The sequence below is a fragment of the Aquarana catesbeiana genome, linkage group LG13, assembly GCF_042186555.1.
Source record: "Aquarana catesbeiana isolate 2022-GZ linkage group LG13, ASM4218655v1, whole genome shotgun sequence".
NCBI classification, from domain to species: Eukaryota; Metazoa; Chordata; class Amphibia; order Anura; family Ranidae; genus Aquarana; species Aquarana catesbeiana.
Genome location: NC_133336.1, coordinates 29,911,441 through 29,931,694, shown reverse-complemented (window position 1 = coordinate 29,931,694; position 20,254 = coordinate 29,911,441). Strand labels below are relative to the sequence as shown.

The following is a 20,254-nucleotide window of genomic DNA, read 5'->3' as shown; positions in this document are numbered from 1 at the left end:
TTGCTGCACAAACCTTCTTTTATTACCAAAATAATTTACATCTTAAAAAAAAAAAATAGCAAAATAACAAGAGAGCTTATATAATAAGCCAACATGTTGGAGACATGGTGGTCTGCCAAAATAACCAAACTGCACTTTGAGATATTGGGAGCACTGTGTGATATGTTACAAAACAGTATAAAAATCCCACCCAAAATGACTTTGAGGTCTCAAAAATACACATTAAAGCTCTTTCCTCCAATATCCTTATGTCAAGTAATAAATATACTATTCTGTAAATAGGGTGCTGTACAGAGATTAGGAAAACTGTACACAGTGTGCACATCGCCACTCAGAATCCTAGGAGCAAAGTTCTGCTCTTTAGTCTACTTCTTCCATCCTGGATGAATCATCTTCGCCCTCTAGTGGCGGCATGTCTTCTATCACCGGACTTGTGATTTCCTCCTGAGTGATGTCATCTTCGTCAATGCCTGTACAAAGAAAGTAAAGGTCCGTGAGCCTCCAAACAAAGTCCAGTTACCCATACTAATAACACAGGTTCTGTGGCTGATTAAGGTGGTAATTAAACTTACTTGGTGCCTTATGTGCATTGAATTAGACACATAACCTGTGTAGTTCGTATGTGTTCGGGTTTAAAGGGATGATATGGCAACCCTACATACTATTTAAAGTTTTGATAGCTACAGCCTCCCACTTCCACTCGGATCACCTGTTCACCACATGCTATGTTCTGTGATATGTTGTTGTATATAATATAGTTGCATATTCATATAGTTACATAGTAGATAAGGTTGAAAAAATACAAGTTTATCAAGTCCAACCCATGTGTGTGATTATATGTCAGTATTACATTGTATATCCCTGTATGTTGCGGTCGTTCAGGTGCTTATCTAATAGTTTTTTTAAACTATTGATGCCCCGCCTGCTGAAACCACCGCCTGTGGGAGGGAATTCCACACCCTCTTACAGTAAAGAACCCTCTACTCAGTTTAAGGTTGAAATTCTTTTCTTCTAATTTTAATGAGTGGCCACATGTGTTATTAAACTCCCTTCCACTGAAAAGTTTTATCCCTATTGTGGGGTCACCAGTACGGTATTTGTAAATTGAAATCATATCCCCTCTCAAGCGTCTCTTCTCCAGAGAGAATAAGTTCAGTGCTCGTAACCTTTCCTCATAATTAATATCCTCCAGACCCTTTATTAGCTTTGTTGCCCTTCTTTGTACTCGCTCCATTTCCAGTACATCCTTCCTGGGGACTGGTGCCCAGAACTGGACAGCATACTCCAGGTGCGGCCGGACCAGAGTCTTGTAGAGTGGGAGAACTATCTTTTTATCTGTGGAGTTAATCCCCTTTTTTAATGCATGCCAATATTCTGTTTGCTTTGTTAGCGGCAGCTTGGCATTGCATGCCATTGCTGAGCCTTTCATCTACTAGGACCCCCAGGTCCTTTTCCATCCTTGATTCCCCCAGAGGTTCTCCCTCCAGTGAGTAGATTGCATTCATATTTTTGCCACCCAAATGAATTATTTTACATTTTTCCACATTAAATTTTGCCATGTAGTTGCCCACCCCATTAATTTGTTTAGATCTACTTGCAACGTTTCCACTTCCTTCAAAGAAGTTACTGCCCTGCTTAGCTTAGTATTGTCCGCAAATACAGAGATTGAGCTGTTTATCCCATCCTCCAGGTCGTTTATAAACAAATTAAATAGGATTGGTCCCAGCACAGAACCCTGGGGAACCCCACTACCCACCCCTGACCATTCTGAGTACTTCCCATTTATCATCACCCTCTGAACTCGCCCTTGTAGCCATTTTTCAATCCATGTACTCACCCTATGGTCCATGCCAACAGGCCTTACTTTGTACAGTAAATGTTTATGGGGTACTGTGTCAAATGCTTTTGCAAAATCCAGATACACCACGTCTACGGGCCTTCCTATATCTAGATGGCAGCTCACCTCCTCATGTGATATGTTGTTGTGTAAGGGGCCACTCACCTAATCCAAGCTTGATCATTCTGTAGATGCGGTTAGCATGTGTTTGTGGGTCCTCCAAGGTGAAGCCAGAGGATAGCAGGGCAGTTTCATATAGCAGATTCACCAGATCCTTCACAGATTTGTCATTATTGTCAACCTCAGCCTTCTGCCTCAGATTTTCAATAATTGGGTGATCACAGTTGATTTCAAGATGTTTCTTGGCTGACATGTAACCCATCGTGGAGTTGTCTCTGAGGGCCTGAGCCTTCATGATACGTTCCATGTTGGCTGTCCATCCATAGGTGCTGGTCACTATGCAGCATGGAGATTCCACAAGTCTGTTGGAGATCACCACCTGGAAACCACAAATGTAGATGAAATACATATGAAAAAAGCTTGAGATTCTAAATTAAAAACTTTGAAAATTCCACTTGAAGACTAGGCACATTTTGTTTACAAGTTTAAATCAACATTGTTTGCTAGGAAATTACTTATAACCCCCAAACATTATATATTTTTTTTTTCTTAGACCCTAGTGAATAAAATGGGGATCGTTGCAATATTTTGTCACATGGTATTTGCGCAGTGACTTTTCAAATGCATTTAAAAAAATGATAATGATTTAAAAACAAAACACAACATATACCCCAATTTTTTTGTATAATATGAAAGATGATGTTATGCCGAGCAAATGGATGCCTAACATGTCTCGCTTTAAAATTGGGCATGCTCATGGAATGAGCTACGGTATTACGGTACAAACTACGGTACTTAAAAGTCTCCATAGGCAACGCTTTAAACATCTTTACAGGTTACCTGTTTAGAGTTTCAGAGGAGGTCTAGTACTAGAATTATTGCTCTTGTAATGTTTGCGGTGATACCTCACATGTGTGGTGCGAACACCGTTTACATATGCGTGTGTGACTTGCAATTGCTTATGCGTGCAAGCACGGAGAGATGCAGCTCTTTTTAAAAAATATATGATTTTCTTATTTATTTTAATTTTTATTTTTACACTGTCCCTTTCATTTTTTTATAATCACTTTTATTCCTATTACAAGGAATGTAAATATTCCTTGTAATAAAAATAAGGATGACAGGTCCTCTTTATTGAGAGATCTGGGGTAAAAAAAACCCAGATCTTTCCTTTACCTTTAAAAGCAAATAAAATTTTTTTGATCTTTTGCTTTAAAAAAAAAATCGTTTACTTCCACCCTGGACTGGAAGTGACATCATGTTGTTGCGCCAGTCCTCTAAGGCCATAGAGGCGATCAAAGACGATTGAACCTTTCATCGCCTCACTGATGGATCATTCCTCAGGCAAGCCGGTGGAAACTGTAAGCCCGAGATACACCTGTGTGAGCCCCTCGGAATGCTATCAAGAGAAAGCCAGCCGCCGGCTGAAAAAACAATACCAGGGTTATGGCTGATATCTTCAGCCATAATCCCAGCAAACCACTTGCAAACCGCAACTTATATATATGTAATACTATTGCGGTCACAAATTGGTAATAATACCAAAAATAAGAAGTGCCAAATGTTTGGCTAATCACGGAAAATTTCTTCTGTGACACAAAGACAAACTCACCTTCTCAACCTTCTTGTCCAGGATGTCCTTCATGACTTTGAGGAGACCTTCAAATTTGGTTGTGATCTCTTCCTTCTTTTTCTTCTCCTCTTCATCCTCTGGAAGCTCCAGGCCTTCTTTAGTAACAGACAGCAAAGTTTTGCCATCAAACTCCTTCAGCTGCTGCACACAGTACTCATCAATGGGCTCTGTCATGTAGAGGACCTCAAGGCCATGTTTACGGAGCCTTTCCACAAAGGCTGAATGGGTTACTTGATCCCTGGTCTCACCTGCATGTAGACAAGGATGAAGAGAAGATAAAGAATTATGAAGCACACAAGGCATCTCTGAAAAGCCTAGACCCTGGGAAGAACTAATATTAGGAGATCAGGGCCTACCTGTGATGTAGTAGATATGTTTCTGGTTCTCCTTCATTCGTGATACATAGTCTGCTAGTGAAATCATCTCATCTCCTGAAGCTGAGGTGTGATAGCGCAACAGTTCGGAAAGCTTCTTGCGGTTTTGAGTGTCTTCATGAATCCCAAGCTGAAAAAATAGAAAGAAATGGATTATTATTGATGATAGTTGATCAAGGATCGATGATAGTTGATTGTTGATAGTTGATCAAAGAGCTATTCATAAGACCACTGCCAATTTTAGCTGTGATTATTCCAGACAAATCAAACAAGTTGGAAAATACGAAGCTTTCCTTGCTTCTTCTGTTCTCGAAGGCCTCTGCTGGAAACCTCAATGGAGACTGTACCAATTCAAATTTCCTTTTTTGTTGGCTGATACTGGACCCAGACATCTAAAGATTCAGGACTCAGAGTAGTTAATAAAATAAAAGCCTCTGGATCCCTATAGATGTACAAGCTTCTGGCCCCCAGAAATAGCTAAACACAACCAGAGGGTTCCTGGAAATGTCCTATACAAGAGTGGAACTGCAGAAAGTCTGTCTTTCCTATTCTTCAAGGTTTAATTTTTATTCATCGCTACCGTTTCCCGAGAGGGGCTGGACCAAAAAAACGACTATTTCAGAGTTGTAAATTATTAAAATATAACTAAAGGCAAAACTTTCGAATGCTTGTCAGCTTTTATTGTTGTCTGTGCCCCCCATTAGGGAGATTCACCCTCTCTATTTGTCCTGTTCACCGTTATCATCGAAAGTGAAAGTAAAAGAAAATTTTGAGTCGTCCCCAGGAAAGTAATAGAGGGGACACTAGTTCTGGTGACCCAGGGGTCCTGAAGAAGGAATTCCCTTAATTTTCAGGGATTACCTCTCATTTCCTGTGTTGACAATGGGACAGGAAGTGAAGGGAAATTTCAGCAATGGGACACAGATAGCAAAAAAAAAAAAATAAAAAATCTGAGAGGGGTTTAAACCCTCCATTACACTATCCAAAATGAAAAAAAAAAAGTTTTGCCTATAGTTCTTCTCTACTCTTCTCTGACCTTTATATTCTTGGAGAACTGCTCATAGAACTTTTTATAGTTCTCTTTGTCCTCAGCCAGCTCTGTGAAGAGTTCCAGACACTTTTTCACCAAGTTCTTCCGGATAACTTTGAGAATTTTGCTCTGCTGCAACGTCTCACGGGAAATATTCAGCGGAAGGTCTTCAGAGTCCACCACACCTTTGATGAAGTCTGCGGGGCAAAAGAGGATCAGACGCTTCTCAAATGAGCAATAGTGTACTGTGAGGGCTGACTTTAAATGGCAAAGCATTAGAATGCAGACACTGACTTAAATCGTTTTAGAGTCCATGCACACTGGGCTTAAAAAAAACGCCAGTGCTTTTGGCAGAAAAAGACACTCAAATAGAGCATTTTTGTACAGGCATTTAGGAGCATTTAGGAGCGTTCAGCGTTTTTTTTCTGCCATTAAACTGCTCTAAAAACCACAAACCAGAAGGGTTTTTTTCTGCCACTAAAAGCTGAGCGTAAAATATGCCTCTAAACGTCCTAATGTGCATGGACACATAGGATAATATTAGCTGCTTCTAATGCAATGCAAAATGCTACACTCCTTTAGATGCAGCGTTTTTTAAGCCAGTGTGCATGGACTCTTAAGGGCTTTTCTTGCTCACTTTTATTAAAACAAAGTTTAGCCACTTCCTGACCGTAATATAGCCAAAAGACGGCTTCTTCTAACGCCCACAAGTGTAAGGAGCATTCTTCCCACCCACCATCACACTAATGTATCATGAGTTGTAGACATAGTCATTTTTAGCAGGGGTCCCCTGAGACCAGAAAGTTATTTCAAAGGTTCCTCCGTGTTGAAAAGATTAAGAAAATATGTTCTGGGTGGACAGGAACAGCCTGACCCACTTGCAGTCATATCACGGAACGAAGGAACATGAAACAAGTGACTTACTCAGAAATTCTGGAATGAGGTCCTCACAGTTGTCCATGATGAACACTCTGCGCACATACAACTTGATGTTATTCTTCTTCCTCTTGTTCTCAAACAAGTCGAAGGATGCCCGTCTGGGCACGAAGAGGAGAGCCCGGAATTCAAGCTGACCCTCAACGGAGAAATGCTGGAAAATGACAGTAAGGCACGTCAGTCATGGATAAAGGCCAGGGCTTATGTATTGAGCATAGACCAAGTTAATGCAATAAAGCTGCCCAGAATGGGGTGTCTATTGTTGCTGGAGGGATCTACAGTTGGGGGGGGGGGGTTGATTGTTACTGGTTGGGAATCTTTTGCTCTTAGGTTATGTTGTTGGGGAGAATCCACTGTTCGGGGTGAATTGATGCTGGCTGCTGGGGGACCTATTGTTGCCAGCAGGGGTCTTTGTTGCTGGTGGGGATCAATTGTTGCTGGCGGGTGTATTTAGTTCCTGGGGAAGGGTGTATTGTTGCTGGTGGGGTCTACTATCATTACTCAATTCCATACAAATTACTTAATACCACAAAATGATACTTGGCTCTGTATTCCCTAAGAGCAGCAGTACTAGGATGTAGATAGGGGGCGGAGACAAGGGATGGTACCCAGAGGTAAGTAAGGGTGAAGAGTGTACCTGCAACCTATTCTTTGAGAAAAAAAAAGCCCTCATTCAGACTTAGACTTCAGACTAGGGAGGCCGGAATGTGACCATTGGAAGAAGATATTGTCCTGGCATCAGTGGGAGTAAGCAATGCATATTTGGTATTAGGGAGAGAAATAGTGCCCCATCATTGGTGTCAGTGGGGCAAATAGTGCCCCATCATTGGTGTCAGTGGGACGAATAGTGTGCCAGTGTTGGTCTCAGTGGGAGGAATAGTGCCCTAGCGTTGGTGTCAGTGGGGGAGAATAGTGCTCCACTGTTGGTGTCAGTGGGACGAATAGTGCGCCGGTGTTAGTGTCAGTGGGAGGAATAGTGCCCCAGCGTTGGTGTCAGTGGGGGAGAATAGTGCCCCTACATTGGTGTCAGTGGGGCAAATAGTGCCCCATCGTTGGTGTCTGTGGGACAAATAGTGCCCCAGCCTTGGTGTCAGTGGGAGGAATAGTGCCACAGCATTGGTGTCAGTGGGGGAGAATAGTGCCCCTTCACTGGTGTCAGTGGGGCAAATAGTTACCCATCATTGGTGTCAGTGGGACAAATAGTGCGCCATTGTTGGTGTCAATGGGAGAAATAGTGCCCCATTGTTGGTGTCAATGGGACAAATAGTGCCCCATTGTTGGTGTCAGTGGGAGGAATAGTGCCCCAGTGTTGCTGTCTGTGGGGGGGAATAGTGCCCCATCGTTGGTGTCAGTGGGACAAATAGTGCCCCATCGCTATTATTAATGAGATAAATGGTGCCCCATGGCTAATATCAGTAGCAAGAATTATGCCCCATTGTTGGTGCCAGTGGGGGGTACAGTGTCTTGTATCAGTGGGGGGGGGGGGGTGCCTCAGGGGCGATGTAAAGACAAGCAAAAGGGCGCATCCGGCCCCGGGCCGCAGTTTGGAGACCACCGCTCTGTTGAATATGACAAAAGCTATGGTGGCACTGTATGAATACAAGATAAAAATAATTCTTCAGCAAGGCAAAGGACAGTGTGCAGAGTTCAGTAACCCACAAGAACCAATCAGAACTGATCAACCACTGATGTGACTCCAGTAAACTGAATTCTAATTGGCTGCTTTGCGTGTCAGACTCATCAGTGCCCCATGGGTTGCGTTATGGAATAAACTCTTGGTCTCTTACTTTCACAGCCAGGTGGTCCTCCCAGTCGTTGGAGAGGCTCTTGTAGAACTCTCCATACTCCTCGTTGGTGATGTCGTCCGGGTTGCGGGTCCAGATGGGTTTGGTCTTGTTCAGCTCCTCCTCGTCAATGTACTTCTCTTTGACCTTCTTGGTCTTCTTCCTCTTGCCTTCGGCCTTGGCGTCCTCCTCCTCGTCGGACCCCACATCCTCAATCTTTGGCTTTTCTGTGTTGCCGTCTTTTTCTTCGGCTTTGTTTTCTACAGTTTCCTCTTCAGCTTCATCATCACTGATTTCCTTCTCTCGCTGCTTCTCTACCTGTGGGCCGAAAATGAATCTCAGATTCAGCGAGCATTAAAAAGGACAATTCTGAAAAACCGTATTTGCCTGCAGACATACCAGGCAGTGGGGTGCATTGATAAAGAAAATTTGCAGAGCTATTCGAAACTGCATGTACATTCGATCTGTGCGCACGGGGCAAAATCCAACACTGCTAGGTAGACATGTGCAGTTCATTTTCTTCCGAATTTAAATTCGGACAAATTTTTCGTTATTCGTAAATTCTGATGTATCTGAATCTCCGAATTACAATAGTAACGTAGTTAAACCAATCCCAAATAACGAAACAAAATTTTAGACGAAATTCGAATTCAAATAGTTTTCCAATCAAATTTGAATTTCCGAAGAGAATAAATTAGAATAGAAAATAAAGGAATAGAAAATAAAAGAATAGAATATAATAGGGTAAAACAGAAGAGAATAGAAATGAAAAGAAAAAAAAAAAATTGAATAGAAATTAAAGGGATTGAATAGAAAAAAAAAAAGAATAGAGTAAAACAGAACAAAATAAAATAGAAAATAAAAGAACATAATACAATAGAATAGAAAATAAAGGAATAGAATAGAATAAAAAATAGAATATAATAGAATAAAATAGAAAGAATATAACCATCTTCTGAAATTCTAGATGATGTGGTGCTAGAATTTTCAAATATTTTTTATTTAATGTGGGACACATTGTATCAATGTGAGCAGCTGCTGAAACCTAATCCTTAATGAAATTCAAATAGTTTTCGAATCAAATTTGAATTTCCGAAGAGAATAAATTAGAATAGAAAATAAAGGAATAGAAAAAAAAAGAATAGAATATAATAGGGTAAAACAGAAGAGAAAAGAAATGAAAAGAATAGAAAAAAATTGAATAGAAAATAAAGGGATCGAATAGAAAAAAAAAAAAAGAATAGAGTAAAACAGAACAAAATAGAATAGAAAATAAAAGAACATAATAAAATAGAATATAAAATAAAGGAATAGAATAAAAAATAGAATAGAATAAAATAGAAAGAATGTAACCATCTTCTGAAATTCTAGATGATGTGGCGCTAGAATTTCCAAATATTTATAATCCTTAATCAAATTCAAATAGTTTTCAAATCAAATTTGAATTTTCCCAAGAGAATAAATTAGAATAGAAATTAAAGGAATAGAAAATAAAAGAATAGAATATAATAGGGTAAAACAGGAGAGAATAGAAATGAAAAGAATAGAAAAAATTGAATAGAAAATAAAGGGATTAAATAGAAAAAAAAGAATATAGTAAAACAGAACAAAAAAATAAAAAAAATAAAAGAACATAATAAAATAGAATAGAAAATAAAGGAATAGAATAAAATAAAAAATAGAATAGAATAAAATATAAAGAATATAACCATCTTCTGAAATTCCAAATGATGTGGCACTAGAATTTCCAAATATTTTTTATTTAATGTGGGGACACATTGTATCAATGTGAGCAGTTGCTGAAACCTAATGCTCTCTCTTACACGGTAGTGCATAAGAATCTCTTTACATATAACCATCTTCTGAATTTCGAATTTTAAATAGAATTAAATTGAATTTGAATAGAATAGAAAAGAATAGAATAGAAAAAAAAAGAATAGAAAAGAATAGAATAGAAAAAAAAAATAGAAAAGAATAGAATAGAAAAAAAGAATGGAATAGAATAAAATAGAAAGAATATGACCTTCTTCTGAAATTCGAATTTTGAATAGAATAAATTCAAATTCAAATAGAATAGAATAGAAAAAGGATAGAATAGAAAAGAATAAACAATAGAAAAGAATAGAAAACAACATAACAGAAAGGACTAGAATAGAAAATTTTAAAATAGAATAGAAAAAAACAATATAATTGAATGGAATCGAAAGAATATACATATCTTCCAGAATTTCAAATAGAATAAGTTCAATTTCGAATGGAATTTGATTTAAATGCAATTTGAACGGAATTTGAATTCAAACCAATTCAAATTTTCCGACTTCGGTCGAATTGAACTCAATTTGAATAAACAAAATTAATTCCGAAAACGAATTAAATGAATTTAACTACAATAATTAATGTAAATAATGAATCAAAACAAACAAAACAAATTTTTTCGTTCTGCACATTTCTACGTTTAGGCTGTTTTCTCTGCAGGTTGAATGTTCTTCATAGACAGAAGCAGGAAAATACCTTGTTATGGCCACTAGATGGAGCTGACAATCATAACCACTTTCCACCAGCCTTACGCATATATGCGGCCTCTCTGCACTCCTAGTGCAGCAACTGGCAGGTACCGGAAAGCTCTCAATGCATACTTGCTATCGGGAGCTTTCCGATTTAGTGACTGCCAATCACAGCGGTCATGTGATCAGAATGCCCACATCCCGGTATTTTGAACCTTTTAAAGGACTGGGAGGCAGTGGTGGGAAGGGGTCAAAAAAGTATTCATTTCATATGATCATCAGCGCCACTCAGTGGCCATAATACAGTATTTTCCTGATTTACTCAATCCTGTAGGCATGATAAGCCTTCAACCGGAGGAGAACATAACCTAATGTTAAATGAATGTACATACACCTTTGCAGGATGAATAGCTCTATGGTTATTTTTATAGATACACCCCAGGTTATCAACAGCCTTGAGTCCGTTCTGGACTGCCTGTCCTTATCTGTCCCACAGATTTCCTCCCAACATTTGATTGATACTTACATATAAAGTAATGGGATAGCCAATGAACTGCGAATGTTTCTTCACAACTTCCTTAATCCTCTTTTCCTCCAAGTACTCAGTCTGGTCTTCCTTCAGATGCAGAATAACTTTTGTACCACGCCCGATGGGTTCACCTAATGAAACAAAACATCAGAAACTCATTGCCTTTCACCTGACAACAGATATAAAAGAACACTTTCAGTGATCAAGAAATATACTGCATTGTGGCCACTAGATGGCGCTGGTGATCATCGGAAATTAATTAATTTCCTATGATCATCAGCACCATCTAGTGGCCACAATCCAGTATTTTCCTGATTCACTTTATCCCGTAGGAAAGCATTTAGCCTGGAGAGAAAATAACATAATAACATTCAATGTTGCCCCATCATAACCACAGAACGAATGTACACGCACTTATGCAGGATTTCGATTGGATCCCTGATTGGAGGAAAGGGACACAACAAATCCTACTACATAAGCTGTACCTGTTTATCTGCAGCCCTCTCTCCTCTACAGCTGCTCAAGGTTTAGAATTTTTTTACAGCTTGTCTGAGATTTTAGAAAGCAGGGGGAGGGGAGCTCAAGTTACACCCTGCGGAGCTCAGTGAGAGCTGATTGGAGGGAAGGGACACAACAAATGCTCCTACATAAGTTGTTTATCGGCAGTCTTCACTTCTCTACGGCCATTCAAAGTCCAGAATTTATAAAGCTCGCCTGGCAAATAGTTTTCGAATCAAATTCAAATAGTTTTTGAATCAAATTCAAATAGTTTCGAATCAAATTTGAATTTTCCGAACAGAATAAATTAGAATAGAAAATAAAAGAATAGAAAATAAAAGAATATAATATGATAGGGTAAAACAGAAGAGAATAGAAATGAAAAGATTACAAAAAATGAATAGAAAATAAAGGGATTGAATAGAAAAAAAAAAAAAGAATAGCGTGAAACAGAACAAAATAAAATAGAAAATAAAAGGACATAATAAAATAGAATAGAAAATAAAGGAATAGAATAGAATAAAAAACAGAAAAGGGACAGATAGCTGTAGTTACATTCTGCAGAGCTCAGTGAGGAAAGCTCTGAGAGCTGATTGGAGGGGAGGGAAGAGACACCCCCCCCCCCTGCCCTCTTCACACAGCACACAGGAAAAGAGCTGAGGCTGCCAACCACAGGCTGTGAGCTGGAGGTCCCTCTCGTCACCATTTTTCTTTTGGTGTCAGGAAAACTTGCCAAAAATGACTCATGCTGATAGCAGAGGAAGGAAGCAGCAGACAGAAATGATACTTAGTGCTCTGGAATGAGACAAGTACACACTATAGAGGGACATGCTTTGTTCATATTTCATGTCTGAGGTAGACATGTACAGAACGAAAAAATTTGTTTAGTTTTGATTCCGTATTTACATAAATTTGTTTAGTTAAATTTGTTTAATTCGTTTTTGGAATTTGATTTTGTTTATTCCAATTTAAATCGATTCCAATTTTCCGAATTTGGCGGAATTCGGAAAATTCAAATGGATTGAATCAAATTCCCTTCAAATTGAATTTCATTTAAAATTCGAATTTTGGAAGGTGGTTATAATCTTTCTGTTCAATTCTATTCCATTGTTTTTTTCTATTGTATTATTTTATTTTCTGTTCTATTCTAATCTTTTCTATTCTATTCAAATTTATTCTATTCAAAATTCTAATTTATTCTATTCAGAATTCTAATTTCTTAATTTTCTAATCTTTGTTAATAATATTGCTTATTCTATTATTTTATTTTCTATTCTATTCTTTAATATTCTATTCAAATTGATTATATTTGAATTTTGAATTTCAGAAGATGGTTATATTCTATTTTATTCTATTCTATTTTTTATTCTATTCTATTCTGTTCCATTATTTTCTGTTCTATTTTATTCTGTTCTTTTATTTTCGATACTATTTTGTTCTTTTTTACTATATTCTTTGCTATTCTATTCTGTTATTTTCTATTCTATCCCTTTATTATTTGTTCTATCCCTTTATTTTCTATTCTATTTTTTTTCTCTTTTATTTTGTATTCTATTTTGTTTTACTCTATTATATTCTATTCTTTTATTTTCTATTCTATCCCTTTATTTTATATTCTATTTTTTTCTCTTTTATTTTCTATTCTGTTCTGTTTTACTCTATTATATTCTATTCTTTTATTTTCTATTCTATTTTTTTTTCTCTTTTATTTTCTATTCTGTTCTGTTTTACTCTATTATATTCTATTCTTTTATATTCTATTCTATCCCTTTATTTTCTATTCTATTTTTTTTTCTCTTTTATCTTCTATTCTGTTCTGTTTTACTCTGTTATATTCTACTCTTTTATTTTCTATTTTATCCCTTTATTTTCTATTCTATTTTTTTCAATTTTATTTTCTTTTCTATTATTTTCTATTCTATTCCCTTTTTTCTATTCTATTTTATTTTCTTTGGAAGTTTCGAATTTGAGTCGAAAAAATAATTCGAATACGAATTAAAAAAAGATTTGAATTTCGTCCAAAATATTGTTTCCTTATTTCGGATTCATTTAAATTTGTTACTATTGAAAATTTCAAATTTGGAACAAAACAAACCGCACGTGTCTAGTCTGAGGTTCACAGCCACTTTAGGCAACTCGGGGCATGAAATCAGAATAAAATCGGTTACTGATCTGACTATAGTATGGTCAAATCTGATTGGTTGTTAGAGATTGTAGCATTGCCACCAGCGAGCACTTACTGTTATCCGATCTGACAGTGAAGGACCCTCCGGCCGAGGATTCCCAGATGTACTGCTCGTCATCGTTGTGTTTGGTGATCACCGTCACTTTCTCGGCGACCAGATAAGCGGAGTAGAACCCCACACCGAACTGACCAATCATGGAGATGTCCGCTCCGGCCTGCAGAGCCTCCATAAAGGCCTTGGTTCCGGATTTGGCGATGGTGCCCAGGTTGTTGATGAGATCGGCTTTGGTCATCCCGATCCCGGTGTCAATGATGGTCAGGGTTTTGTCGTATCTGTTGGGGATCAAGTCAATCTTCAGATCTTTCCTGGAATCCAGCTTGCTGGGGTCAATGAGGCTTTCATAGCGGATCTTATCCAGAGCCTGAAAGTTTTTATAGGTCGAGTTATTAACAAGTCAGAGGCCACCTATGTTCCTTACTTGAGGACATCCAACATTATCTAACACTTTCCTCCCCAGCCTTACTGGGGAGATTTCAGTTCTTTCAATCATGGAGCCTCAGCATCACATGCTGGGAATACCTAGGTCTTCTTTATTCAGGAAGCTATGATCTTCCTGCATTGCATAGAAAAGCACAGAGACCCAGTGACCCATCCCTGTAACTGCAAGTGAGCTTGGTCTTTTGAAAAACAACAGACTTTCTGACTAGATTACCAGATAAAAATAGGAGAAAGAAAGCCTAAAAAAAAGAAAAAGAATGCAACCCTCACATCTAACCACGCAATACAATAAATGTTAAAAAAATAAATATATAAATATAAATGTTTGCTTTTGGGTACCGCACCTGCCAACCACTTAACTGGGAATTAAGGTCATGGTTTGTAGACATAGAAAAAGAAAACAAAAGTCGCCCACGGGACTTTAAATGAGGTGTAAATGGTGATCAAAGGGTAGACAGGTATAAAAATACAAATATTTTATTGAAAACAGCATAATCCATAATAGGACATGGGTATGGGTGAACAGGTTCATAAAACAGCAACATTGCATAGTAATCCTAAAACACAGCCATAGTGTAAAAGTAATACATGTAGTACAGGTATGCATAGTACATCTCTAACCCGACGCGTTTCGCGAGCTTTCCTCGCTTCATCAGGGGCTGATGTGCATATCTGCTGTCTGTAAAAACAGATTAAAGTATATAATTAGAGTATCGGTTATGATTGGATAGAAGCAAGAAGCCAGAACCGATCATCCCAGACTTACCTGTAAGACCAAAGCTACAGACATGGTTTGTAGACATGTGCACTGCTGAAAAATGTGTTAATTTTTGTTTTCGTTACATTAGTTTTTTGGGTTTTTTTTCGTTTTTCGGGTCATTCATTATGATCGCAATTCGTAAATTCGAAAAAAATTGTAAATTCATAAGTCGGTAAATTCATAAATTCGGAAAAAAAAAAACGTAAATTCCGAAAAAATTTGTAAATTCCGAAAAAAAATTGTAAATTCCGAAAAAAAATAGTAAATTTGTAAATTAGTAAATTCGAAAAAATTCATAAATTCGTATATTCGTAAATTCAAAAATCCGGAAATCTGAAATAACTAACTAATAATAACTTAACTATTACTAACTATTAAATTATAGGTATTGGAATTTCCTTTCAACTTTGGCTGTTAGTGAACGTAGCAAATACAAATTTATCTGAAGTTACGAATTATCCGAAATAACCCAATAACCGAAATAACCGAATGCCGCATCTAAACGAATGGAACAGGAATGAATAATAATAAACAATAATAATAAAAAGGTTTTATTATTATTATTGTTATTTATTATTATTAACTCACTACATTCCATTTGTTTCGTAACTTCGGATAAATTCGTGTTCGTTACGTTCACTAACAGCCACATTTGAAAGGAAGTTCCAATACCTATAATTTAATAGTTAGTGATAGTTAAGTTATTATTAGTTAGTTATTATTTCAGATTTTCGATTTTTTGGGTTTTCGCATTTTCAAATTTCGAATTTACGAATTTCCAATTTTTTTTAAATTTACTAACTTACAAATTTTTTCAAATTGACGAATTTACTAATTTTTTCTAAGTTACGATTTTTAAAAAATGTACCAATTTTTGAATATTCGAATTTACGAATATTCGAATTTACGGATATTTGGAAAAGTTCGTTAAATGGGGAATTTGTTGAAATTCGTTAAAAAACTAATTTGGAACAAAAGTAATTGCACATGTCTAATGATTTTGATGTTAAATATTGGGGTTAGAGCTGCGGCTAGATGGTATAATTTTTTCGCTTAGGCGGCTTCCGATAAAATTGATCCTAGCGGTGGATTCGCCGCAAGATCACTTTTATAGGCAGTGGGAGAGGTGCCCCCCCGGTAATGCCCGGAAATGATCTGATGTGGCCAGTTGCTGGGCAGAAAGTCGAGTGAGGGCAAGATGGCCCCCGCTCGGCTCTATGCCCTTGGAGGACCAGAGCAACCTCTGACGACACTTCCGGGTTCTCGGGCATAAACAAAGGAATTTTTTTTTCTTAAAGTCAAAATGTCAAATTATTTTTTTTTTTCTTTTAAAGGTAAATGAGAGATCTGACCCCAGATCTCTCAATAAAGAGGACCTATCGTCATGTTAATTTCTATTACAGGGCAGTGATGGCTGGTGCTAAACATTTTTTTTGGGGGGGGGGGGGGCGGCAAAAAAACCTCCCTCCAGGTCCGCACTCATCCCTCCATGGTCACGGCACTACGGCTTCCTTGGCTTCTCCTCCTGGGCCAACCTGATCCGCCTCCTGTCCTGATTGGCAGGGAGGAGAAGCCGGAAGACAATAGTGAATATTGATTTGCTGGTGTCACAAGTGGGTGGGTTCTTATTGCATGCGGGGCGCCAGACTCGTAGGTCTCTATGAGTTTTTTTATTTTTCAAGCCACATCATTACAGCTTGAGGCTCTAATTGGCCTGAAAAAGGTTGGGCTCGGGGCGCAGAGCCCAACCCTTTTCAAGCCAATTAGAGCCCCAGGCTCTAATCATGTGGCTTGAAAAAAAAAAAAAATCATAGAAACCTATTAGTCCGGCGTCCCGCATGCAAACTAGGGGGGCGGCGCCCTTGCGCTCCTTATGGACCAGCCGCTCCTGTTACAAGGGATGTTTACATTCCTTCTAATAGAAATAAAAGTGATAAAAAAAAACTTAAATGGACAGTGTAAAAATAAGAATTTTTTTTTTTTTTTTTTTTAAAAGAGCCCCATCCTTACGTTTGCGCGCAGAAGCGAACGCATACGTAAGTTGCACCCACATATGTAAACAGTGTTCAAGCCACACATGTGAGAGTGAGAGCAATAATTCTAGCGCAGGACCTCTTCTGTAACTCTAAAAAGGTAACCTGTAAAAAATGTAAAAGCGTAGCCTATGGAGATTTTTTAAGTACCGTAGTTTGTCGCCATTCTACGAGTGTGCACAATCTTACCCACTTGCCGTCCGCCCGCCATCATTATACGTTGGCTGTTTGAAGAGGATTATCGTTGTTATGGCAGCAGCTAGCTGCCATAACCCCGGTATCCACTTCTTCAGCTGGCGGTCAGCTTTCAGGTAAAAGTGGTCTCTGCGGCGGATTCGCTGCAAGATCACTTTTATCGGTGGCAGGAGAGGGCGGAGGCGATCGGATCCTTCTTGATCTGTGGCAGGGAGCTGACTGAGGGGAAGATGGCCCCTGCTCGGCTCCATACCATTGCAGAGCGGAAGCCACGTCAAAATGTCACTTCCGCCCAAAGCTCTTAAAGGGACATTTTTTTAAATTATTTTTTCAAACAAATTTTTTTTTTTTTTTTATTGCATTTTAGTGTAGATATGAGATCTGAGGTCTTTTTGACCCCCAGATCTCATATTTAAGAGGTCCCTTTAAGTAATAATGTTACTTTTAACGTCCAGTGTGCATTGGAGCCTAAACTCGAAGGGAACTTCTGCCCTGTAGTTATGATCCTTGTATTCTATTTATGTAATGAACTTACATCGGATGAGTTGGAGATGATCTCTCGTAAAAAGATCTCTTTGTTAGAATAGAAAGTGTTGATGATCAGTGACATCAGCTGAGCGATCTCAGCCTGGAAAGCGAAGGTCTCCACCTCTTCCTCCATTGGTCGATGTTCTTCAGGCATCCTAAGAACAAGGAGCAATAAGGCGATGTGATATGACATTTTCCTGTAAATAGCTGGTCTAAAAGCTACAAAATAAACACATGCATTTCCCATGGGACTTTGGAGGCAATAGCGTATAAACCAAAATAATAAATGATTAAAATCAACAAGCTTTATTTACAATCTTTCTTAAAAAAAAAAAAAAAAAAAAATAGACATACAGTGGAACCTCGGTTTGCGAGTAACGAGCGTTTCGCAAACCAAGCACTGTATTTCTAAAAATCCTAACCCGGTTTGTGGTTGTTATCTCGCAAAACGAGCAGGATTCAGGCCAAAAGTGGTGTGCAGTACCGCTTTTGGCCTGAGGTGGGGGGCGCCGGAGCCGAGCAGAGCAGAGCCGAAAGTCGCCGATTGGCGCCGTGCGGAAATGCATGGAAAGGCCCGAGGACAGTTCGGCTGACCTCGGCAAACCTCGGAAAGGCTCGTGAACGGAGTCTTTCCGAGGTTTGCCGAGGTCAGCCGAAATGTCCCTCGGGCCTTTTCGTCCGTTTCCGAGGCTCTCTGGCGCCCCCCCCGCCTCTGGCCACATGCGGTATTGCATCCCATTGAAGTCAATGCGGAACAAATTATTTTCGTTTCCATTGACTTCAATGGGAAAACTCGATTTAATATGCGAGTACATTGGATTACGAGCATACTCCTGGAACGGATTATGCTCGTAATCCGAGGTTCCACTGTAACATTATATAGTGGCTGGGTATATTGCACAGCAAGCACTATGGAAATACTGTAACGATCCCCTGATTAGGGACTTTTGGGTAGTAGTGTCATTGATATATTGTATTGTTGTGCATACAGTAAAACCTTGGTTTGAGAGTAACTTGGTTTGAGAGCGTTTTGCAAGACAAGCAAAATTTTTAAATCTTGTGATACACAAGCGATGTCTTGATATACAAGCAGCGTCATGTTGCAACTGAGTATAAAAAAGAAGAGAGGCGCCTCTAAGTATAGCAATATGGTTACATTTAATGAAGGTATAACATTTAGAAACATATTACTACATTTAGAGGCGCCTCTCTTCTCTTTTATACTCTGGAGCTCCTGCTGGATTTTGCTTCTAATCCCCTTGTGGATTCTTCCATTTGTAGATGGACATTTTATGGTTATACAACCTGGTCACATTGCTATAATCTTTTTATATGGACTATAAACGAAAGGACCAATGAATAAATGGTTGTGGGACGAATCATTTGAGTTTCCATTATTTCTTATGGGGAAATTTGCTTTGATATACAAGTGCTTTGGATTACAAGCATGTTTCTGGAACGAATTATGCTCGCAATCCAAGGTTTTACTATATATGCCATATACAATATATATATGTTCCTGTACAGACCCTACATTGTGCCAGGACAAGGTCCCTTAGCACCCAAGGCAAAAAAGGAAAGTGAAGTACCCCAAACATCCCCCCTCCCCCGTTTCCCACCAACCATGAGTTTACTACTTTAGCAGAATAGTTTGCAGCTCTCGCCCTTTTTGCATACCCCTCCATCGCCGAACCGCCCAAGGCGACTGACCCTCCTGCCCACCCCTTAGCCCAGTCCTGTGCCATAAATACTGCACCTTTCTTGGCAGCTCCACATACCTGGTCTGTAGGTAGTTAGCCTAGGTCTCTGCACTATAGTTGGTTCAGCCTCAGATTAGACCTTGCCCTTTGACAACAATTTGTCGTCTTCTATAGCTCTATGATTGGTTTAGCGTAGCGAGATCCTCTGTATTCCTCTTTTGTGTCTTTTTTTGTATCCCTCTATGTATCTTCTTTGTATCCCTCTATGTATCTTCTTTGTATCCCTCTATGTATCTTCTTTGTATCCCTCTAGCAGTAGTAGTAGGATGGAGTTGTGCTCTTTTGTGCTTCTGCCTTGCGTTCTTCTGGGGTGACTACAGTGGCAGCTGTCCCTGTCCTCTTTTATAGCAGTGACAGTTCATTCTAGAAGAGTCTTTCTTACTGAGCTAGAAGGAGCGAGAAGCTTCTGGGGGGGGGGGGGGGGTGTCGGATGTCAAAAAGGAGTGCAAGTGTTGGGACACCCGGGATGGGATATTAATAGTTGCTGCAGATGTCTACCATGTGCCGCCATGTGCTCATAGTTGTGACCTGAGATTTTCATGAAGGGGAATTCCAACTTTTGCAAAAAAAAAAAAAAATATATATATATATATATATATATTGCAAACAGAAAAAAATTGCATTTATTATTTTTTTTGCATCTGAGCCTGGAAAGCATTGCGTCCACAATCAATGAATCACGCATAGCTCCCAACTGTCCCTGATTTGGAGCAAAGTCCGTCTTTCCTCCTCATTTGTCCCTCATTTTGGTCCGATTTATAAGGTTGTATATAAAATGCACTTTTTATCTTTCAGAAAGTGTTTCCCAGTGCTAAACCTTTCATCCAATTTCTAAATTGCTGCCTTTGTACATTTTAAAAGCAAATATAAAGGAATAGTAGTGGTAAAATAAAGCTCTAGTGGGTTTGATTAACCTTTGTTTTGGTTAATTCTCCTTTAACCACTTTAACTAACAATTTCGCGGTCGTGCAACATTGTACCCAAACAAAATTGACGTCCTTTTTTCCCACAAATAGAGCTTTCTTTTGGTGGTATTTGATCGCCTCAGC

At 38.6% G+C, this 20,254-nt stretch overlaps 1 protein-coding gene across 1 annotated transcript; it reads right to left on the bottom strand.

Moving 5' to 3' along the window:
* On the bottom strand, window positions 1-19,589 carry HSP90AA1 (heat shock protein 90 alpha family class A member 1). The gene is made up of 11 exons (XM_073610429.1): window positions 19,224-19,589; window positions 17,453-17,600; window positions 13,486-13,852; window positions 10,745-10,878; window positions 7,718-8,032; window positions 5,919-6,084; window positions 5,001-5,191; window positions 3,947-4,094; window positions 3,570-3,838; window positions 2,003-2,336; window positions 1-470 (listed from the first exon to the last, which is right to left on the bottom strand). The coding sequence occupies exons 2-11, from the start codon at window positions 17,597-17,599 to the stop codon at window positions 361-363; spliced, it is 2,181 nt and encodes a 726-aa protein (XP_073466530.1). The 5' UTR covers window position 17,600; window positions 19,224-19,589; the 3' UTR covers window positions 1-360.
* Window positions 19,590-20,254: the final 665 nt, after the last annotated feature.